General features: G+C 48.1%; 1 protein-coding gene and 1 pseudogene across 3 annotated transcripts in view; one reads left to right on the plus strand and one right to left on the minus strand.

Moving 5' to 3' along the window:
* The window catches only part of UBR7 (ubiquitin protein ligase E3 component n-recognin 7 (putative)), a 24,967-nt gene extending 10,768 nt beyond the window's left edge, over positions 1–14,199 (plus strand). For all 3 annotated transcript variants that reach the window (XM_025391232.1, XM_025391234.1, XM_025391233.1), the window contains 5 exons: positions 926–1,134; positions 1,606–1,755; positions 2,669–2,831; positions 5,511–5,572; positions 11,930–14,199. In XM_025391232.1, coding sequence (XP_025247017.1) covers positions 926–1,134; positions 1,606–1,755; positions 2,669–2,831; positions 5,511–5,572; positions 11,930–12,022 — 677 coding nt within the window. In that variant the 3' untranslated portion in view covers positions 12,023–14,199. The remainder of the gene's footprint in view (positions 1–925; positions 1,135–1,605; positions 1,756–2,668; positions 2,832–5,510; positions 5,573–11,929) is intronic.
* Positions 6,802–10,110, minus strand: LOC112629123 (annotated as a pseudogene).
* Positions 14,200–23,881: the final 9,682 nt, after the last annotated feature.

Consider the following 23,881-nt stretch of genomic DNA (forward strand, 5'->3'; position numbering starts at 1 on the left):
GGAGAAACCCCGTCTCTACTAAAAATAAAAAATAGCCAGGCATGATGGCGCATGCTTGTAATCCCAGCTACTCAGGGGGCTGAGGCAGGAGAATTGCCTGAACCCAGGAGGTGGAGGATGCAGTGAGCCAAGATTGGGTCATTACACTCCAGCCTGGGCAACAGGAGCAAAACTCCATCTAAAAAAAAAAAAAAAAAAAGCAAAAGCTATTGTATGCCTGACGTGGTGGCTCACACCTGTAATCCCAGCACTTTGCGAGGTTGAGGCAGGCAGATCACTTGACATCAGGGGTTCGAGACCAGCCTGGCCAACATGGCGAAACCCTGTCTCTACTAAAAATACAAAAAATTAGCCAGTCATTGTGGCACGCACCTGTAGTCCCAGCTACTTGGGTGTCTGAGGCATGAGAATTGCTTGAACCTGGGAGACAGAGGTTGCAGTGAGTCAAGACCATGCCACTGCACTCTAGCGTGGGTGACAGAGTGAGAATCTGTCTGTAAAAAAAAAAATAACAGGCCGGGCGCGGTGGCTCAAGCCTGTAATCCCAGGACTTTGGGAGGCCGAGACGGGCGGATCACGAGGTCAGGAGATCGAGACCATCCTGGCTAATGTGGTGAAACCCCGTCTCTACTAAAAAATACAAAAAACTAGCCGGGCGAGGTGGCGGCGCCTGTAGTCCCAGCTACTTGGGAGGCTGAGGCAGGAGAATGGCGTAAACCCGGGAGGCGGAGCTTGCAGTGAGCTGAGATCCGGCCACTGCACTCCAACCTGGGCGACAGAGCGAGACTCCGTCTCAAAAAAAAAAAAAAAAAAAATAATAATAATAATAGAATAAGTGATTGCATTGTCTGTTGGGATTTTATTGTCTGTTAGGTCAGTGGATATGTGTGTATGTGTTTTTCTTTTTTTTTCTTTGAACCCACAGTAACCAAAATATCCACTGAGGATGATGGATTGGTGCGGAACATTGATGGAATAGGTGATCAGGAAGTTATTAAAGCTGAAAATGGAGAGCATCAAGATAGTACCCTCAAAGAGGATGTTCCAGAACAGGGAAAGGATGATGTCCAGGAGGTTAAAGCAGAGCAGAACAGTGAACCATGTGCTAGCTCTAGTTCTGAATCTGATCTCCAGGTAATATGTGAAGTACAAGCCATCAAGAAATAAGACTGGGCCAGGCGAATGGCTCGTGCCCATAATCCCAGCACTTTGGGAGGCCAAGGCAGGCAGATCACCTGAGGGTTTGAGACCAGCCTTGGCAACATGGTTAAACCTCATCTCTACTAAAATTACAAAAACTAGCCGGGCATGGTGGCACTTGCCTGTAATCCCAGCTACTCAGGAGGCTGAGGCAGGAGAATTGCTTGAACCCAGGAGGCGGAGGTTACAGTGATCCGAGATCATGCCACTGCACTGTAGCCTGGGCGACAGAACAAGATTCCGTCTCAACAAAAAAGAAAGAAAACTGAAGCGGAATTAATTCTGTAAACTTATGGCTTTGGATTTCAATTTTATCCTTTGCCTAAAGAAATCTCTTTACAAAATCTAAACTATGAAAACTATGGTAGTTTAAAAAACATGCTTCAAAACTTAATTTTATTTCAGACAGTGTTTAAGAATGAAAGCCTCAACGCAGAATCAAAATCTGGCTGCAGACTTCAGGAGCTTAAGGCTAAGCAGTTTATAAAGAAGGACACTGCCACCTATTGGCCCCTGAACTGGCGGAGCAAGTTGTGTACCTGCCAGGACTGTATGGTAAAGTATCTGATTAATTTCAGTGTTAGCATGTTTTGTGTACTGTGCCCCAAAATAAGGACACCTGGGAAAAACATTCAGTTTTTGTACCAGAGGAAGAAAGGAAAATAAAAAGAGCACCTGAACAGTATATTTATGGAATTAATGTTTAGGAGACCCTCAAAATTTTTACATTAAGCAAATTTATGACATAGTACTTACAGTTGGAATGTTTGTGGAAGAAATGGATAATTATGCAGTATTTTAAATTTACTTATTTTAATTTTACTTTACTTATCTTTAGGCAAATAGCAGTTCTTTGTTATATCAAAAAGTTGCTTGGAAACACTGGTTGAAAGTTACAGTAAATTGGCCAGGTGCGATGGCTCACGCATGTAATCCCAGCACTTTGGGAGGCCAAGTTGGGTGGATCACCTGAGGTCAGGAGTTTGAGACCAGCCTGACCAACATAGTGAAATCCTGTCTGTACTAAAAATACAAAATTGGCTGGGCGTGGTGGCACATGCTTGTAATCCCAACTCCTTGGGAGGCCAAGGCAGGAGAATCGCTTGAACCCGAAAGGCGGAGGTTGCAAGGAGCCGGAATTGTGCCATTGCACTCCAGCCTGGGCAAGAAGAGTGAAACTCCGTCTCACAAAAAAAAAAAAAAAGAAAAAAAAAGAAAGTTACAGTAAATCAGTGATTTTTAAATAAAGATCTCATAGACTCTATGACATCTGGGAAATTGGGAGAATTCTGACAGAAATTTGGGCAAAAAGAATAAATCCTTCTAGCAATTCTGTGTTAAGAGGTTCCAGTTTTTCTAGGTCTTAATATTTAAAAAATAACATTTTTAGTGATTCTGATGACATTGACTTTCTGAGAATGATAAACAATTCTAATGGGGAAACGTTTTTTTTTTTTTTTCCCTAAAGAAAATGTATGGAGATCTAGATGTCTTGTTCCTGACAGATGAATACGACACAGTTCTGGCTTATGAAAACAAAGGCAAGATTGCCCAGGCCACTGACAGGAGCGATCCCCTAATGGATACCCTTAGCAGCATGAATAGAGTCCAGCAAGTGGAACTCATTTGTGGTAAATACTGTGTGTGTGTGTGTGTGTGTGTGTGTGTGTGTGTGTGTGTGTGTGTGTGAAAGTGAAAATTCATAGTTTCTTTCACTATGTAAAAAACTATAAAGGGGGCAATAAACACCTATATTTTTAATTTAATTCAAAGAATTAAAATTGTGAATTGTAGATCATTGCTTGATTTTCATATTGGTGGGTATTCAGCTGCTGTTACCATTGAAGCAGTTACACGCTGGAATAATTACATGCTTGAGAAACCACAACATACACTATTCTGATAAAGGGTAGATGGATGAATAAAATTTTTCCATCCATTGAAACAATTTTTTGGACATTATGTGTCATCTTTTTGAGCAAGGCATGTCACCATTTTGACAGTTCTTGAGGTTGCTTCAGTGGTTCACAGGAAACCACTAGAGGAGAAAATACCCCCAAACCCTTGATTGAAGGCTTTTGCATCCCCCCACCACTACCCAGGGGCAGCATGCCAAACGTAGTGATTTCTATCCCAGCCATTTCCACCTGGATGCCACCACTTTTATGTGTCTTTTATGGCATCAGTCATTTCTGTCTTTTATTATTTATTTATTTATTTTGAGACAGGGTCTTGCTCTGTTGCCCAGGCTAGAGTGCAATGGTGCATTCTCGGCTCACTGCAACCTCTGCCACCCAGGCTCAAGTGATTCTCCTGCCTCAGTCTCTGAAGTAGCTGTGACTACAGACGCATGCCACTGTGCCCCACTAATTTTTTTTTTTTGAGATGGAGTCTCACTGTGTCACCCAGGCTGGAGTGCAGTGGCATGATCTCGGCTCACTGCAACCTCTGCCTTCCGGGTTCAAGTGATTCTCCTGCCTTAGCCTCCCAAGTAGCTGGGATTACAGGCACCCGCCACCATGCCTGGCTAATTTACTTTGTATTTTTAGTAGAGACGAGGTTTCATCATGTTGGCCAAGCTGGTTTCGACCTCCTGACCTCAGGTGATCTACCCGCTTTGGCCTCCCAAAGTGCTGGGATTACAGGCGTGAGCCACCATGCCCGGTCCCCATTAATTTTTGTATTTTTAGTAGAGTCAGGGTTTCACCATGTCACCCAGGCTGGTGTTGAACTTTCGAGCTGAGGTGATCCGCCTGCCTCGGCCTCCCAAAATGCTAGGATTACAGGTTCAAGCCACTGCACCTTGTCTTTTATTTATAACTGTTAATTTCTTTTTGCCTTTATTAAACACTTTCAAGGATAGAGGCTGCACCTAAAAGATTTTTGTAGCCCTCAAGGTACCTTGTACATAATGTAAACTGAGTCAGTTTGTTTGGGCTGGGCGCGATGGCTCATGCCTGTAACCCCAGCACTTTGGGAGGCCAAGGCAGGTGGAACACCTGAGGTCAGGAGTTCGAGACCAGCCTGGCTGACATGGTGAAACCCCGTCTCTACCAAAAACACAAAAAAGTAGGCAGGCATGGTGGTGCGTGCCTGTAATCCCAGCTACTCAGGAGGCAGAGACATGAGAATCACTTCAACCTGGGAGGCAGAGACTGCAGTGAGCCGAGATCGTGCCACTGCATTCCAGCCTGGGTGACAGAGTGAGACTCCATCTCATAAAATAAAATAAAATAAAATAAAAAATAAAATAAAATAAATATTCAACAAGTCCATGGTTATTTCAGCTACCAGAATTCCAGAGAAATAGGAAGCCCTTTTAAAAATTCTTAATCTTTATGGGATTAGAATATCTCTGCTTGTTGTGCTTTTTTTTTTTTTTTTTTTTTTTTNTACTCAGTGCCTATATAACCCTTGTATCCTCAAAGTAAATAACTTGTGTTTTTGGTCGGGGGGTGGTTGGTGGTGGTGGTGGTTTAGACAGGGTCTTACTCTGTCACCCAGGGTAGAGTGCAGTGGCATGATCTCAGCTCACTGCAAGCTCCGCCTCCTGGGTTCACGCCATTCTCCTGCCTCAGCCTCCTGAGTAGCTGGGACTACAGGCGCCCGCCACCTCGCCCGGCTAATTTTTTGCATTTTTTTTAGTAGAGACGGGGTTTCACCATGGTCTCGATTTCCTGACCTTGTGATCCGCCCATCTCGGCCTCCCAAAGTGCTGGGATTACAGGCGTGAGCCACCGCGCCCAGCCACTTGTGCTTTTTAAAAATTTTTGCTTTTTATTTTATTTTATTTTTATTTATTTATTTTTTTTATTTTTTTTGAGACAGAGTCTCACTCTGTCACCCAGGCTGGAGTGCAGTGGCGTGATCTCGGCTCACTGTAAACTCTGCCTCCCGGGTTCACGCCATTCTTCTGCTTCAGCCTCTTGAGTAGCTGGGACTACAGGCACCCACCACTGCGTTTGGCTAATTTTTTGTATTTTTATTAGAGACGAGGTTTCACCGTGTTAGCCAGGATGGTCTCGATCTCCTGACCTCGTGATCCACCCGCCTCGGTCTCCCAAAGTTCTGGGATTACAGGCGTGAGCCACCGCGCCTGGCCGCTTTTTATTTTTTAATGAAAAAGAGTCTCAGATATCAACATGGAGGAAGTGCAGATAATTTGGGAATGAGTTTCTATGCAGCTTTCACTTAAGAAAATTTTTATTTAAACTACATTATTAACAGTCAGGTGTCAATGGCAAAGAATATTTTGTTTTTGAAAGCAAATGGTTTATCTAAATGTAAATACTTTTGTGGTTTTGATTTAGAATACAATGATTTGAAGACTGAACTTAAAGACTATCTCAAGAGATTTGCTGATGAAGGCACGGTATGTTGAGTTAAAAAATTCTAATCATAGCCCTGTAAGTTTTGAATGAAGTGTTTATTTCCTTTGATGATTAAAAATGACTGTGACTGGTGGGGCGCGGCAGCTCACACCCGTAATCCCAGCACTTTGGGAGGCTGAGGTGGGCAGATCACAAGGTCAGGAGTTCAAGACCAGTCTGGCCAATATGGTGAACCCCCATCTCTACTAAAAATACAAAAATTAGCCAGGCGTGCTGACAGGCAACTGTAGTACCAGGTACTCGGGAGGCTGAGGCAGGAGACTCGCTTGAACCCATGAGGCGGAGGTTGTAGTGAGCCGAGATCGCGCCACTGCACTCCAGCCTGGGTGACAGAGCAAGACCCCATCTCAAAAAAAAAGAAAAAATGACTGTGACTTAAGTGGGTACTTGAGAGTTGAATTCAGGGACTATTTTGAGCAAATTGGCAGGCTAAGGGAAATGAGTAAGAGGTAGTAAAACACCAGAGTTACACTGGGAGTCCTCACCAACCCCAGCTGGGCCAGGAGGCATGATGAGAGGACGCAGTCCCGCGGCCTCTCAGAGAGTACTTGCAGCTTGGCAGAAGATCATTGGAAGGAATCCGCAGTACCGATTCTGCTGGTCCTGACCTTGAAGCATGGATCTTTGGGAGGGGGAGGGGAAAATGGGCAGGAAAAATTAACACCAGACCCATTTTCTGGAATTCTAAGTTCCATAGTTTAGAATAGAAACTGGGCATGGTGGCCAGGTGTGGTGGCTCACTCCTTAATCCCAGCACTTCAGGAGGCTGAGGTGGGCAGATCACCTGAGGTCAGGAGTTCAACAGCAGCCTGGCCAACATGGTGAAACCTAGTCTCTACAAAAATACACAAATTAGCTGGGTATGAGGGCGGGTGCCTGTAATCCCGGCTACTCCGGAGGCTGAGAGGCAGGAGAATCGCTTGAACCTGGGAGGTGGAGGTTGCAGTAAGCCAAGATTGTGATATTGCACTCCAGCCTGGGTGTCAGAGCAAGACTCCATCTCAAAAAAAAGAAAAAAGAACTGGGCATGGTGGCTTGTACCTGTAGTTCCAGCTACTCGGGAGGCTGTCTTGAGCCCTGCTTTCTTAGAAGATACCATCTCTGTCTACCTACTTTAGGTCGTTTTTTTTCTTTTTTTCTTTTCTTTTTTGTGGGGGGTGGGGGGCATTCCTGAGTTTATTTGTGGCACACCCGGGTGAAGGCCCTGTACCTAGAAGAAGGTGTTGGGCCTCTTGGTGGTGAAGCGTGGCTTGTACTGACGGGTCTGGTGCAGGACCGGGTGGGGCAGCGGAAACTTGATCTTGGAGTCGTGGAACTGCTTGACGGCCGGCAGCACTTGCTGGCTGTGATCTCCTCCATCTTCATGATCTGGATGGAGTGGGCCGGGCGCCCATGTCTCGGTAGCACTGGGTAACAGCGCCCGCAGTGGTCAGGTCCTGGTATTCCTGGTACATGTTGTGGGTGCCGCCCCGGGAGTTATAGCGCAGCCAGATGCCGAAGTTCTTGACCCGCAGTGGGGACTTCTCAAACACTTGCCCACAGTAGACAATCTCCCCTGAAGACTTCTTCATCTTCTTTAACTGAGATACGAAGTACCAGAGCGGGACTTGGCGACGACATGATTAGGCGCAAAGATTCGCATGCGGTAGGGGGGCGGTGTGTGGCATTTGGGGGTGGGCAGGCAGCGACCCACCACCTTGTACTAGTAGTGTGTCCGAGGCCTTCATGGTGTCCTCTCCGTGCTCGCCACCACCCGCCAAAGGCTAGGTCGTTTCTTTCTTTGTCATAAATGTGGGAAGAACATTTAACTGCCCGAGTTTCTGGACAGGGTCACAGTGCTGCCGGCTGCCTTTCTGCAAAATGAATTGTAAAGTTAAAAGAGCCTTCTCCTAAATGGTTTTCTCAGGTTTTAGAGACTGTTCTTCACTATCACTGGGAATAGTTCCTACTTCCTTACAGTTCTTTTTTTCTTTTTTCTTTTTGAGACGGAGTCTTGCTCTGTCACCCAGGGTGGAGGGCAGTGGCGTGATCTCGGCTCACTGCAACCTCCGCCTCCCAGGTTCACGCCATTCTCCTACCTCAGCCTCCCAAGTAGCTGGGACTACAGGCGACCGCCACCACGCCTGGCTAGTTTTTTGTATTTTTAGTAGAGATGGGGTTTTTAGCCAGGATGGTCTCGATTTCCTGACCTCGTCATCCACCCACCTCGGCCTCCCAAAGTGCTGGGATTACAGGCGTGAGCCACTGCACCCGTCTTTCCCTACAGTTCTTAAAACTTAATGTAGTTATTCTTGTTTCTGTTGCAGAGACTATCCTCTGGTTAATACAGACTCAAGCTTCTTTGGTGCTAGAACTAAGAATGTTCATGGGTGTAATGGGGCATTCTGCCTCAGTGTGGTAACCTCTGTGTGTGTGGACATTCGAGGTGTTTCAGATAGTGTGCAGGCATGCCCTCTTTTCTTTATTTTATCACACACATATACTTAAAATTACATAAAAGAAAAAGGTAGGCATGTTCTCTTTTTTCATGCACATTGGATACTTTCACAGGTATCTTAAACATCCGGGTCCTTGTTATCACCAGAGCCACTCTTTAGGAGAGAATGTTTTATCTGACTAGATAATTTAAAAGGTCACAAAAATGTGGTATTTTTGTTGTTTGTTTCATGACATTACTAACCAGATCTTCACAGAAAAAGAAAAAAACCTCAGGTTGCCATAAAGCTTATCTGCTTTGGTTGTATTTGTCCATAGGGATAATGTTAATAAGTTCTAGCTGTTTTAGATGATAGACTGCCTTTTATTTAATGTTTGCATCTAATAAAATTAAAAAAAAACAAAAAAACAAAAAAAACCACTTAGACTGGGTGCAGTGTCTCATGCCTGTAATCCCAGCACTTGGGAGGCTAAGGTGGGAGGATTGCTTGAGCCCAGGAGTTCAAGACTAGCCTGGGCAAGATGATGAGACCCCGCCTCTACAAAAAAAGAAAAAAATTTAGCCAGGCATGGTGATGTGTGCCTGTGGTCCCAGCTACTTGGGAGGCTGAGATCGGAGGATCGCTTGAGCCCAGGAATTTGAGGCTCCAATGAGCTATAATCATACCTCTGTACTCCAGCCTGGGTGACAGCGCGAGACCCCGTCTCTAAAAAGCAATAATAATTAATAAACTTAGGAACTACAAATTTTCTGAAATACATTTAAAAACTGATTTTTTATTGAACCCAAGTATTTATTCACTAGCATTTCTCCTCTGCACGTTAGCTGTGGCCGTTTGAGGATATCCAGAAACCAAAAGCTGCACAGTCTCATTTGTGTGTTGCTAGGTCTCCTCCTACAGTCTCCTTGTAGAGATATTATTTCCTTTCACTTACGGGCTTTCTGTGGTTAACGTTTGTAATCCAAGGTAGGGACAGATCCTTCGTTTTGCACCTTGCAAGTATCCTATTTATTAGCATTTTGTTAAGTGTAAATTCCCATGCCATTTAGCCAAGTACATTAGAATTTTGAGCTGCAGTCACTTCAGGCTGTGTTCAGTCTCTGCATTCTGTTAGGGGTTCAGATTCCTCACTGGTTGAGCAGCAGTATTACTGTTGGTGCTTGTGAAACTGGTGTATCAGCTACTGGTCTGAGAAAATTATTCCAAGTTAGCATTGATATTTTGAGTATGTTAGCAGCACTTACTAGGGAATGAGAGGGAAGTTTTCACCTTATACCCCTTTCTTACTTTCTCTTTATCTCTTTCCCATTTTGCTGAAATGCATTCACATGCTCTCGTTTTCTTTCTCTTTCCTTCACTCTTCTTGTCTCACTGTCCTTCTTTCTGAACAATAAGCATGTGTTACCTTATTAAAAAACAAACATGCTGAGTGTCATGGCTCATACCTGTAATCCCAGCATTCTGGGAGGGGGTGGTGGGAGGATCACTTGAACTCAGAAGTTTGAGACCAGTGTGGGTAATATAGTGAGACCTCGTATCTACACAAAATTTAAAAATTAACCAGGCGTGGACTGGCCGCGGTGGCTCACGCCTATAATCCCAGCACTTTGGGAGGCTGAGGCAGGCGGATCACGAGGTCAGGAGATCGAGACCATCCTGGCTAACATGGTGAAACCCCGTCTGTACTAAAAATACAAAAAAAAATTAGCCAGGTGTGGTGGCGGGCACCTGTAGTCCCATCTACTCGGGAGGCTGAGGCAGGAGAGTGGCATGAACCCGGGAGGCAGAGCTTGCAGTGAGCCGAGATTGTGCCACTGTACTCCTGCACTCCAGCCTGGGCAACAGAGCGAGACTCCATCTCAAAAACAAATAAACAAACAACAACAACAACAAACAATTAGCCAGGTGTGGCGTGCACCCTATAGTCCCAGCTCCTTGGGAGGCTGAGGTGGGAGGTTTGCTTGAGTCAGTGAGGTCGAGGCTGCAGTGAACTGTGATTGCGCCACTCCACTCCAGTCTGGGTTGCAGAGGGAGACCCTGTCTCAAAAAATAAATAAACAAACCTGTTTCTGTGATGGCATTAGACAGCTTTCGATGGATCCATTGGCGCAGACTCGCTGTTGGGGTGGGCAGGGACTGCCAGGTTGTCCAGTTGGCTTTTTGTTTTGTTTTGTTTTGTTTATTTTGAGATGGAGTCTCACTCTGTCGCCCAGGCTGGAGTGTAGTGGCACGATCTCGGCTCACTGCGGCCTCCGCCTCCCGGGTACAAGCAATTCTCCTGCCTCAGCCTCCTGAGTAGCAGAGATTACAGGCCCCCATCACCATGCCTGGCTAATTTTTGTGTTTTCAGTAGAGACAGGGTTTTGCCACGTTGTCCAGGCTGGTTCTTGAACTCCTGGCCCCAGCAATCCGCTCACCTCGCCCTCCCAAAGTGCTGGGATTACAGGCGTGAACCACTGCACCTAGACCAGTTTGCTTTTTTATTTGTATTTTCCCTTTGTCTTATTTTGTTATTTGTAATATTTTATTTTGCTAATATCATAAACACCTTTGTATGGGACACTAAATCCTTTTTCCAATAAAATAGATAAATTTCCATTTTATTGCATAAGGTGGATTTATTCAAAGTGCTGCTTCTATAGTATGAGTTTTTTCCCAATTATTTTTCTGTGTATATAGCAAACATCTTTAATTTTGGACTCTTAAGTTTGTTTTTTTCATTGATGACAAAGAGGGAAAAGTTTTTTTTTGAGACAGAGTCTTGCTCTGTCGCCCAGGCTGGAGTGCAGTGGCATGATCTGGGCTCACTGCCAGCTCCGCCTCCTGGGTTCATGCCATTCTCCTGCCTCAGCCTCCCGAGTAGCTGGGACTACAGGTGCCCGCCACCGCGCCCGGCTAGTTTTTTGTATTTTTTTAGTAGAGATGGGGTTTCACTGTGTTAGCCAGGATGGTCTTGATCTCCTGACCTCATGTTCCACCCGCCTCAGCCTCCCAAAATGCTGGGATTACAGGCATGAGCCACTGTGCCTGGCCAGAGGGAAAAGCTTTTTAGTTCCTTTTTCTTAACACCTCTGTTGCTGGTAAAGAAAGCACAATCTCCCAGTATAGTACATTTTGTTTTTTGTGGGTGCTTTTGCAGAGCTGGAGGACATTCAGAAACACAGCTGTGGTAAGAGGGTGTGGGCAGTGGTCTGAGGAGGACTTTGGGGTTCTCAGTTTGTGTGCTGGCTCTGCCAATTTCAGCTTATCTTGAGAACTTGCCACGTGCCAGGCAGTCTTTTGTGGGCGTTGTCGCTCATCCAGCCTTCAGTTGACCCTGCTAGATAGGTGCTGCTGTTGTCTCATTTTGTAAAGGGAAACTGCAGTAGGGGTCACCCAGCTTGGAACCATTCTGCTGTTGTGCCCAGCTGTGTGGCTCTGAGCAGGTCAGCCCTGTGTGCCTGAGCATCCCTCCTAGAAAATGGAGATGGTGGCCGGGCGCGGTGGCTCAAGCCTGTAATCCCAGCACTTTGGGAGGCCGAAGTGGGTGGGTCATAAGGTCAGGAGTTCAAGACCAGGCTGGACAACATGGTGAAACCTTGTCTTTACTAAAAGTACAAAAACTAGCTGGGCATGGTGGTGCGTGCCTGTAATCCCAGCTACTGGGGAGGCTGAGGCAACAGAATGGTTTGAACCCAGGAGGTGGAGGTTGCATGAGCCGAGATCATGCCACTGCACTCCAGCCTGGGTGACAGAGCAAGACTCCATCTCAAAAAAAACCAGAAAATGGAGATGGTATCATTAACTGCACATGAACGTAATTCTTAGCAGTATCATTTGACTTGTTTGTGAATGCTATGGCCTCATAATTGCGATTCTGTTACTTAGTTCTCTTTCATAATCTTTGCTTTTCATCAACAGGTTGTTAAGAGAGAGGACATTCAGCAGTTCTTTGAAGAGTTTCAGTCAAAAAAGAGAAGAAGAGTGGACGGGATGCAGTATTACTGCAGCTAGAGTGGAGTATGAAGCTTCTCATTCAGGCCAATGAAAATGCACTTCCCATTCTTGGAATAAAAGAGGTGTGGTTCACATTCGGCCCCCTTTCCGTCCTCCTCTGTTTGGAGAGGCCTCGCGCTCCCTGCATTCTCTTTAGCTGCAGTAGCCACAGTGTGGATGCTGACGTCACAGCCAGCATCCTCTGTGACTCAGCTAGTGCAGCTCATTCCACAGACTTCTCCAGTGTACTCCTACTCCAGTGCACCCAGGGTTATTTGCGTAGTTTTTTAAAGTTTGATTTGGTTTTGAGAAAGCAAATTGGTGTCTTGTTTAATGATCTGTTATTTCACTCCCAGATGTGTGTGTTTTGCCACAGAGCTGTTGCCTCCCAGAACCTCCTCCGCAGGCGTCACGGAAGGCTCTCTTCCCGTCACCTAGAACCTCTGCAGGTCCCCTCGCCCCTATGATCGTGGTGCCTTGGGTCAAAGCTTCCTCAAGCCTGGTCTGCTCCTTCTTTCACATCCCTGTTTTCTGAGGTTTGGTCATAGCTTAGAAAGGATCTTGGGGCTTGTTTTCTCTAGGCCCAACCTCCAGAGTAGCCGGGACTGATGGTTTTCTGGTCTGGATGTCTGTCACAGCAGAGAGATTAGCAGGTGATAGGGCTGAGGAAGCAAACCTTTGTTATGAATTTTACTAATACAGTTCAAGTGAAATTTTTGTTCACAATTCTTCTGGCACTAGAATTAGAATTTCAGTACTGTAGCGCTCACAGGGCTTCCTGGAGAACATTTGCCGGTATACTAGTCCCTTTTCTGCTGCCTAGAAAACAGACCGGGTCTCACCCCTGTGAAATCTTGGTGATTTACGAAGTCCTCTGGATTTCTTGATATTATCAGGGATATTCATAAGCATATATCAAAAATGGACCTATTTTGATATTCTGTTATGAAAATGTTATTAGAACCCCAATAAATTATTATTTTCCCCCTCGAATCTGTGCTACAGAAAACAGCTCCTGAGTTAGCTTACTTGTAGTAAGCAGGGCAGGGAGCCCTGTTTTGGAAGAGACAGACTGTGGAAGAGATTCCAAATAAGGCCCGAGGCTGCACGAATGCAGAGTTTTGTGTATATAATGTTAACGTCCGCCGCTGCTTCCCTAGCGACATGAGATCTTGTTTTTGAAGATCCTCATGGAAGGTTGTACAGAGCCCCACATTTGAGGGGAAGTCCTTTCAGTTGATACGAGACCTCTTTAACGCCCCTCAGTCTGTGGAGTAAAGGCCTTGTGATACATAGAGAGCCCTCAGCTTCTCTCCCTCTGGAAGAACAAGGTCTTTCCTGACAGTCGGAGACACATCTTGATGTATGTTAATAAAAGCATTTCAGGCTGTGGGGCCATCATGTATATTAATACTCCTTATGTGTCCAGCATCCGTGTATTCATTTGAGTGCCCAGTCCCTGGACGAGATGAACTAGGCCTTATAAAAAGTCAAAGCCTCAAAGAAATGGCACAACCATGTTCTTCAGCACTCAGTCTCTTAATTACAGATCCTCACGAAGGGTGGTAAGTGGAGCTGGAAGCTCTTGTGGCCGTAGGACATGCTGGTGAGCCCTGAGCTGGCCTTGTGCAGAGGGCTCCGTTCAAAGGCTCAGGGTGTCTTTGAGGCTGTTTATCAAGCTTGGGAGCTCTTCCAAGTCTGAGAATGTTTCGAACCCTTTTTGCAAGGTTCCACCACTAGTATACCATCATGTCCAGAAAGCTTTTAATCTTCTCAAATATCTGATGTAACTACCAGAAAGTCCCTTACTTCCTATGACCGATCAGGACCAAGTCTTGGAGGTGATGTGTTACATTACGTGCAGCACAATAGTACCAATCAGTTAACCCAACGCTGAAGGGCTTGTTTTATGAAAGGTACTATTCCTTCTTTCACATTAACTGGAAACCTCTTTTTTTACCTGTTGTTCACAACTAGTTTTCTTATCGACTGTATTGGACTGTCTCTTCTTGTAGAGACTGATTTTGGCCAACATATTAATGCATGTTTTATGCAAAACACAAATATGATATTAGTTGCTTTTAAGGAGTTCTGGCATTGTATGTGCATTTTTGTAGAAGTTGTTACTGGACTTATAATTACATACTTAACTCTAATCAGGTTTCTGTAAAATTTAAATAAAACCAATACAAAATCATTGCTTTTCAGATTGTTTTTAGTCATATTTAAGTCTACACAGCCTCCCTCTGCAGGTTATAAGAAAATGCAGGCCAGGCACGGTGGCTCATGCCTATAATCCCAGCACTTTGGGAGGCCAAGGCAGGCAGATCACGAGGTCAGGAGATCGAGACCATCCTGGCTAACACAGTAAAACCCCTTCTCTAATAAAAATACAAAAAATTAGCTGGGCATGGTGGTGGGCGCCTGTAGTCCCTGCTACTTGGGAGGCTGAGGCAGGAGAATGGTGTGAACCCGGGAGGTGGAGCTTGCAGTGAGCCGAGATTGCGCCACTGCACTCCAGCCTGGGCAACAGAGTGAGACTCCGTCTCAAAAGAAAAAAAATGCATAGAGCCGGGCATGGAGGTTCATGCCTGTAGTCCCAGCTACTTGGGAGGCTGATGCAGGAGGATTGCTTGAGCCCAGGAGTTGGAGGCTATAGAGTGCCGTGGTTGCATCTGTGAATAGCCACTCACTGCACCATAGCCTGGGCAACAGAGCGAGACCTCGTCTCTTCAAAAGAAATGTAATGGTATATTCTAACAGCTCTTCCCGCCCTGGGGTCCTGCCCTCAAAGCAGAGGGACTGGTTCACGACATTGGGTAGTTCACTATTCTGCTATTCTACAAAATGCAGCCTGATCCAAGGTCCCCTGAGCAGAGCTCCTTCATCCACCCGACTTCACCATACCCCCTGGGGTCTAATAATTGGGGTCTAGATGAACAGCAGAACAAAGCAATGGGCTGGGTGTGACCAGTCACAGTGTTCAGGTACTGCTGTGTGCAGAGGGAGAGAGGGCTGGAGCTGACAGCCTGAGAAAAATGTGAGGTCCACCCTACACAGTAGCCATTATTTCTAAGTAAACATAAAAACAACCCAAAAAGCCAGTAGAGTGACCCATCTTTGGCCTCCCCCAAACTCCTGCTACCTTGGATGTGGACTTGTGGTCATCACCCATGGTGAGTTCAACTTAAGTGGGTAAAGTGTTCTCTGCAGTCCTGGAGTTGCTTACACAGCTAAAAAGAGACGACTCTATAATCATCAATGCCCCGGAGACTGCCATTCTCCCACCTCCCTTGAAGGACATTAGTGGAGCAGAAGAAAATTGAAAGATCAGTCTGCATGGTTACAGGACCAGGAAGTGGCCTAGTCCAGCCCCTACTGAAGGTCATTGCTATCTGGGGAACATGGGAAGTACAGGAAGCCAACCTGGCCGACCTCCCGGGAGCCAGTAAGGCCACATCCCATTTGGGTCACTGCGTTCATCCTCTTTTGCATTGCCATAAAGAAATACCTGAGGCTGGGATAGGCACAGTGACTCAGAGCTGTAATCCCAGCACTTTTGGAGGCCGAGGTGGGAGAATTGCTTGAGTCCAGGAGTTCAAGACCAATCTGGGCAACATGGCGAAACCCTGTGTCTAAAAGAAGTACAAAAATTAGTTGGGCGTAGTGGCGGACACCTGCAGTCCCAGCTACTTGTGAGGCTGAGGTGGGAGGATCACTTGGGCCTGAGAGGTTGAGGTTGTAATGAGCTGTGATTGTGCCACTGCACTGCACTCCAGCCTGGGTGACAGAGTAAGGTCTTGTCTCATAAATAAATAAATAAATATACCAGAGACTGAGTGATTTATAAGAAGAGAGGTTTATCTTGCCTCACGGTTCTACAGGCTGCATGGCACTGGCGTCTGCTTCTCCCCAGGAGGAGGTTTTTGCATAGGAAAGACGTGGGGAGCAACAAATGGTTTTGTTGCGGCACAGGCTAGGCTGGGGCAGAAGACAGGTGCTGAGTGGCTTGGAGCTGCCTGCTGGGCATCTGAGAGGGGTGCTGTGTAAATGGATCTGAGGTCCAGGGGCCAAGGCTGGGGATGAGCTTTGGGAGTGATCAGCAGCCACACTCATTGGCACCATGGAAATGAATGGGCTCTTCCCCAGGGAGATAAGGAAAAGTGAGAAGGAAAGGGGGCCTCGGGCAGATGCCAGGGACACCAGCGCTGAAAGGAAGGCCGAAGCTGAGGTGCAGGTTGAGAAGGGCAGCCCGGGGGTTGGGGGTTGAGAAGGGCAGCCCGGGGGTTGGGGGTTGAGAGGGGCAGCCCGGGGGTTGGGGAGGCCAAGAACCCACGTTACAGAAGTCGGGGTGCCTCTGCAGCAAAGTCAAGAGCAAAAGGGTCTGGGTCCATTGAGATTTTAAGTTCTAAGCCAATTTAGAAATAAGAAAGACAGATCCCCACCCCCATTTTATTCCTGGTAAGGCTGATTTGGGATAACGTGGCCTTGTCTGTGGTTGCTTGGGCCCCTCCCTGGTCCTACACTCCAGGAGGTAGGCTGGTCCGAGGGCAGGCACCCTCCACACAGCAAGCAGCGTTCTTCATGCTAAGCCCCTGACGTTGGTTGAGGACACTCCAGAGCTAATGTCCTGGTTAGGCACTTGGTTCCCAAGAAGGAGAGAGGGAGGGGAGGGACCAAGGCAGGACAGAGCCTTGGCATCAGGCAGGCCAGAGGCGAGTGAGGGGATGGGGGGCAGGAGTGCTCCTGGATAGAAGGGAAATGACGGGGGGGCCAGGGGCCCCGACAGCATCCACTGCATTTAATGATGAAGGTCACCAGCGGGTGACCTTGGCTAGAGCAATTTCCACAAGTGGCGGGCGGAGGCCAGATTGCAGAGGGCAGGGAGTGTGCCACAGTTGGCACCACTGTGAGGGGACAAGGAGAGGGTGCGGCTGCAGAAGGCCAGTCCAGGGAGTTGCTTGTTGAAGTTCAGAGACACTTGGGCCAACGCACATTCTTAAGGTGGAGCCATTGCTAAGAATGGACCACAGGTGACATTGGAGCTGTTAGAAGATGGGATAGGATGGGACAGAAGGACCACCAGACCTGGTGGCAGGGGGATGCAGGTGAGGGTGTTGGAATGAGGCCTCAAAATCAAGGGAGTTCCATTGGCAGCCTCCATTTCCCTGGGAGGTGGGAGGGGAGGAGTGAGCTGGAGGATGGCTCAGGTAAGAGGAGGGAAGAGGTGGGGGGGGAGGAGTGCGCTGGAGGGCGGCTCAGGTGAGAGAAGAGGGGTGGAAAGTGGCCCCGAGAAGAACAGGTTAAGGCTGACCTGCAGGACCCAGGCACACTGAGCCACGGGAGGCTGGGGACCACAGGTACCACTGGGGCATGGCTGTCTTCAGTCTCCCAAAGCTGGAGATGGACACCCTGTTTATGGGTTGAGTTGGGCGGGGAGGATGGGTTGCAGCTGGGCACGTTGAGACGGCTACCACCTATGGAAGCTGGACCATCCTGGCAGGGGAGCAAGGAGGCCAGAGTTTCAGAGGAGGTCCAGGGAGAGGCTCTGGACAGGAGGCGATCCGGCCTGAGAGCGGGCAGTGAGGTTAGCATTTCAAAGGTGGAGACGTTCTGGGAACAGGGGAGAGCTGTGCCATGGACAGGTAGCTGGAGATGGTCTAGGCAGCTACCAGGATGACACCAGAGAGGACGTTAGTGAGGTTGGAGCCAAAGCCTTCAGGATACGAAAGGAGTGACTGGGGGTGGCAGCTGCAAGGGTGGGAGTGGGACACTGGACCGTGGGGGCTGGAGAGGTGCTGGGGTGTTAGAGAGAGAGACGTCTCCCACCACCCTTCCTGACACACAGTCCTTGGAAAGAGCAAGAAGGAGCCCACGTCCTGGGAGAGGGCTAAGTGGGCGAGGAGGAGCTAGGAGGGCAGCCAGGGCAGGAGGCAGGAGGGGCGGGGTAGGAGCACAAGGACGCTGGCGCTGGGGGTGGGGGAGGACACCTGAGCAGGGCGGGGAAACAACCTTGGGTGCCATCAGGGGACTTCTGTAGGAAGAAGCCCGGCAAATGACTCGGGAGAGCGGCAGCGGCAGGCACAGGGTCACCTGACTGCAACTCTGCAAAGAACCCAGTCCCGGCAGCCCAGGAATGGTGGGATGTTGGGGGCACTAAGGTCTCTCGGGGTCACTTACAGTTGGACTTCCCAGGGACTTCAGTGGCTCCGCTGGAACATGGAGAGATGGGAAGAACAATTGCTTTTAGATCAGTCTCAGAGGGCAGGGAGGCATTTATGGTGCCTCTGCTGGAACGAGGGTCCCACGGTACCGTCCATCGTCCGTTAGGATCCACACAGCAGGAGGTGCGCGGCGAGTGTTACCGCCCGAGCTCCGCCTCCTGTTAGATCCGCGGCGGCATTAGATTCTCATAGGAGGAGAACTCTATTGAGACCTGCGCATGAGAGGGATCTAGGTTGCGCGCTTCTTATGAGAATCCAATGTTAAAAGCAATGCGCTTGAATCATCCCCCGAAACCAACCTTCCCACCCTCCACCCACCCTCCCCAACCGCCCCCCGCCCCGCCCCGCCACCCCTATCCGTGGAAAAAGTGTCTTCCATGAAACCGGTCCCTGGTGCCAAAAGGGTTGGCAACGACTGTACCAGAAGATTCCAGAGATGGAGGATATTCGTGGAGCTAGCTAGATGAAGGGTGAGGAATTCCAGGAGAGTGCAGGCGTCTACAGGTGCCCACAGGAGCCCGTAGCAGCCCTGCAAGGCAGGTATTGAGGAGGATTTTCTTCATCTGAACCTGAGGATGAGAACTATTGCACAGGGTGACTTGAGGATCGTGGGTCAGACATGGAAAGTCCGCGATCAGTGCTCAAGAAGTGCACTCACATTATCTCCAGTTTAAGGATGAGGAGACGGGTTAGGCGCTTTGCCCCAGCTTCCACAGCCAGGAAGTGGCAGAGGCAGGCCCAGCCCCGGCCCTGCCCTGCAGGTACCCCGAGGATCCCCCAGCCCGGGCAGGCCTTCCTCCTGCCTTCCCCCCTCCTCCCAAGCATGCTTTCCTGGCTCTGCCTCCTCACCCTCTCTGAAGACCCTCCACAGGCCAACAGCCTGCACAAGAACAGTCCCCAAAGCTTGGAGACAAGGCATGAGAGCCCGAATCCAAGGCTCTGTGAGATGAGGCTCAAAGCACCGGCAAGCTCTCGGAGGGGCACAGCTTAATCCCAGGCTGGGGAAAGGCACGGGGCTGGCACCAGAGGAAATGGACGTGGTTGTATGGAACTGGTGAGCTCTGGGTTTCAGAGACGGAATAAAAAAGGGTCCGCAGGCAAGAGGCTTGGAGACAGATGGACCTGTTGGGTGGGCTGTGGAGCTAAACTCTAGACTGGGGTGATGCCCGTGAGAAACCCCAAGACCGTGAGTGCAATGTATAAAGCCAGGTGTGGAGCAAGGACAGTTAGCTGACTACAGGGAGTGTGGAAACACATGACTCACTTCCATACTTTCTGTGAGAGGACAGCCTTGAACCGAAAAAGCAGAGCAAAAGCAGGCGAGCATGGGCAGAAGGGGCCGGGAGGCCCTGCAGAAGTGACTCGGGAACTATTCATAGCACTCTAGGTAGGACAACCGAGAGACAGACAGGGACCCCAACGCCAGAAATGACCATAGGTCTCAATTCATTTGCTTTTGTACTTTTAGGTGGGGGATGGTAGATTCTGGAAACTATGGACTGGTGACCTGACAGGTGTCCCCTAGAGGCTTCTAAAACAAACTAGCAGCTACCGTGGAATGATTTCTGAACACCCGGAGAGAGGAGCTGCAAGTAGGAAGTGAGGAATCCTTAAGAACAAATGATGGGACCCAAATGTCCATCAATGATAGACTGGATAAAGAAAATGTGGCACATATACACCATGGAATACTATGCAGCCGTAAAAAAGAATGAGTTCATGTTCTTTGCAGGGACATGGATGAAGGTGGAAACCATCATTCTCAGCAAACTTACATAGAAACTGAAAACCAAACACCACATGTTCTCATTCATAAGTGAGAGCTGAACAATGAGAACACATGGACACAGGAGAAACACCACACACCGGGGCCTGTCAGAGGGTGGGGGCTGGGGAGGGAGAGCATTAGGAGAAATACCTAATGTAGGTGACAGGTTAATGGGTGCAGCAAACCACCATGGCACGTGTATACCTATGTAACAAACCTGCACGTTCTGCACATATAACCCAGAACTTAAAGTATATATATAAAAGAACAAATGATGCGGAGCCGACCTCCTTCTCCTGTTGATAAGTCAACCAGCTTCCCCGGGGGACAAGGGAAGCCTACGTGTGTGACAAGGTCTCTCATGACTGACCCACAAGATGACAGTAATGATGACCCCAGCCAGCTTCCAGGGACAGCTCGGTCGTCTCCTCACTCCTCACAACGCCTTCAGTTTCCCTCCTCTCCACCACTAAGCTACTCAAAAAGGCTGTCTACACAGATCATCTCCACCTTCTCACCTCCCACTCAGACTCGCACCTGCCCCACCTGACTTCTCTCTCCAGCTGCCACCAAACTGCTCTTCCAATTCTACACCTTCCCCTTGAAGCTGACCCAACCTGCCTTAGGGGCCCGATCTTCAAAACCTCGGAACAGCAGCCGCAAGGTTAACTTCTGGAGAGGGGTGGAATTGACCCTTAATCTCTCACCTTTAATTAACTTGAAAAAGTAATACCTGCATATCATTTAAACACTCAACCAGTACAAAAAGGCTGCCATTAATTGGCAGTTGCATGTATTGCCAATGCCCCTCTCCAGAGGCAGTCCTATGCACGTTCTTGTAGATTCTTGCAGAATTTTTGTTTGTTTTGAGACTGAGTCTCGCTCTATTACCCAGGCTGGAGTGCAGTGGCGCAATCTCGGCTCACTGCAATGTCTGCCTCCTGGGTTCAAGTGATTCTCGGGCCTCAGCCTCTGGAGTAGCTGGGATCACAGGCCACTGCCACCACACTCAGCTAATTTTTGTATTTTTAGTAGAGATGGGTTTTCACCATGTTGGCCAGGCTGGTCTTGAACTCCTGACCTCAAATGATCCACGTGCCTTGGCCTCTCAAAGTGCTGGGATTACAGGAGTGAGCCACCGCGCCTGGCTGCAGAAATGTTTATGTATGTATTTGCATCCATTTCCTTTTTTTGTCTTCTTTCCAAATGGGAGCATATGGATGCAATTTTTTGTATATTGCTTCTTTCACTTCATTTATTCTGAAGATCACATTCCCTCTTTTCTCAAGTTGTCCTAGCCTGGTCTTCTGAGCAGCACACTGCTGGTTTTCTTTCTGTCTGTTAGGCTGCCCTTGGCCAGCAACTCCCTCTAGCTGGCTTGGAAAAGTTGGAGTCCCCCAAGTTCATCATTCAAGCCCTCTTTCTTCTTCCTTTAAACCTTTCCCTTAATCACGCCACCTACTCCCAAGGCCGTAAGTGCCACCCATATACACGGACAACCCCCACACAGCCTCCAACTAGAATCCTTTCCTCTGACTCCCAGCTGACACCTAGTTGCCACCTAGTAGTTGGCTGCCTGGCAATCATTCCCAAGTCAACATGACCAACACTAACTCCGTCTTCCCCCCAGATCTGGCTCCCCCTCCTTTCCCACACTGAGCAAGCACCTAGTCATGCAGACATGGCACCGTCGGCAGGTTCTGAATCTGTTCTCTTTGTTGACTGCTGGCAGCTCTCCCCTGGACGGCTACGCCAGCCTCCTGTCTGGATCTCTCAATCTACTCCTGTTTCTTTTCAACCACGCCGCAGCGTACGATGCCCTAGTAGCTTTCAGAGTTGCCGTTCGGAAGCCTCACCCTGCCCTAGGAGGGCCCCACACCCCCTCTCACTCCCCTGCGCTCTGTCCAGGCTCTGTCTCTCCATGGAGCCCTCCCTCCCAAATCCTCGCCCTGTTGCTCTGTCTCTTCCTTCACCTGCACCTTCAAGGTCACTCCCATACGAAGCCTTCCCACCCCTGGGACCAGTGAGACATTGAGCCTTACCTCTGTAGTTCTTCAATGTCTTTTCTTCTTGGAAACTCAAAAATGTTTTGAGTGGGACTGTGACCGTTTTGTTCACGACTTTGCTGTCTCAGCATCTAGCGATGTTCGGAAAAACTGACAGGATGAAAAAATGATTGCCATCCTTGAAGCTGCTTCCACCTTTTGCACATTAGACTCCCCCCTGCCCAGACCACCAGACTTCCTGGTGCGCAGAACGACACAATGGCTGAGGACTCGGGTTCTGGAGCCAGACTGCCTGGGTTTGAGCCCAAGCTCTGCCAACTTTCTGGCTTGGACAAGGTGCTCAGTATCTCCGGGCTTTTCTCTTTTGTAAAATGGCACATATAATAGTACTTAATTCACAGAGGAGCAAAGGAAAGAGTTCCTAACTCAATGAGGGATTAGAAAAAATTACATTAAGTGTTTAATGCTGCTTCCAGCATTTCTCCTCCTGTTCATTCATTCCTGGGCCATTTCAAGCTGGTCTTCCCCTTAGCTGTGATAACTGCCTTGTATTTTTTGTTTGTTTTGAGACGGAGTCTCGCTCTGTTGCCAGGCTGGAGTGCAGTGGTGTGATCTTGGCCCACTGCAACCTCCGCCTCCCGGGTTCAAGCGATTCTCCTGCCTCAGCCTCCCGAGTAGTTGGGATTACAGGCACGCACCATGATGCCCAGCTAATTTTTCTGTTTTTAGTAGAGACGTGGTTTCACCTTGTTGGTCTCGATCTCCTGACCTCACGATGCACCTGCCTCAGCCTCCCAAAGTGCTGGGATTACAGGCTTGAGCCACTGCACCCGGCCTTGTTTTGTTTTTAGGACAAAAGTCATTTCCAGCTAGAGGTGGAAGTTTCTGAGACTGGGGATCCTGTCTGTTTGGTCTGCCACTCCATATTCCCAGACTCCAGGAGGAGTGGACTCAAGAAGTATTCCCTAATGGATTGAGGAGAGGTAAAGCCTAAAGTGGCTCAGGAAGCTAGCCCGAGTTCATTTTTCCAGGAATAATCCACAAGTGCAGAAATGAACGCTGATTTATTCAATTCTCTTGTTTAGATTTAAGCAGCTCACCCACAGAAACCTTAGATTGTATCTTTATATCCTTCTGTTAAACCTAAGATGGTTACAAACTATAAAGCAATAACTTGTTAGTGAGGCATGAAGAGTGAGATGCTAGGACAGAATTTAGCACTGAAACGATAAAAAACATTTTAAAGTAAGAGCTTGCCGGTTGCAGTGGCTCATGCCTATAATCCCAACATTTAGGGAGGCTGAAGTGGGAGCATCACTTGAGCCCAGGAGTTTGAGACCATCCTAGGCAATGTAGTGAGACCCCGTCTCTACAAAAAATTTTAGGAATTAGCCAGGCATAGTGGTGTAACACTGACTGTAGCCCCAGCTACTCGGGAGGCTGAGGTGGGAGGATCATTTGAGCCTGGGAAATCGAGGCTGTAGTGAGCCGTGATCACACCACTGTACTCCAGCCTGGATGACAGAGCGAGACATTGTCTGAAAAATAAAAAATAAAAAATAAGAGCTCTTTTGTAGCCATTTTAAAAAATAGAAATTAGAAAACTTTCCATTTTGTATGTTTTTTTTTTTTTTTTTTGAGAATCCTAGACTCTAGATCATGATCTCATTTCCTTTTGAAACTGGAAAATATTACTAAGCCTGGGTGTGAAAGCAAAAGCAAAGCTCAGAATCTAGGCCAGGTCTCTGACCCTCGAAGGGCTCTGAAAAGCAGGACACATCCAGGTGCCTGGTTCACATGGGCGCCATGCTGAGCTTCCTGCAATCCTGCAGACCCCTGTGAGAGGAACTTTTCACTCAAATTTGTAAAATAAAATTTC

The sequence above is a fragment of the Theropithecus gelada genome, chromosome 7b, assembly GCF_003255815.1.
Source record: "Theropithecus gelada isolate Dixy chromosome 7b, Tgel_1.0, whole genome shotgun sequence".
NCBI classification, from domain to species: domain Eukaryota; kingdom Metazoa; phylum Chordata; class Mammalia; order Primates; family Cercopithecidae; genus Theropithecus; species Theropithecus gelada.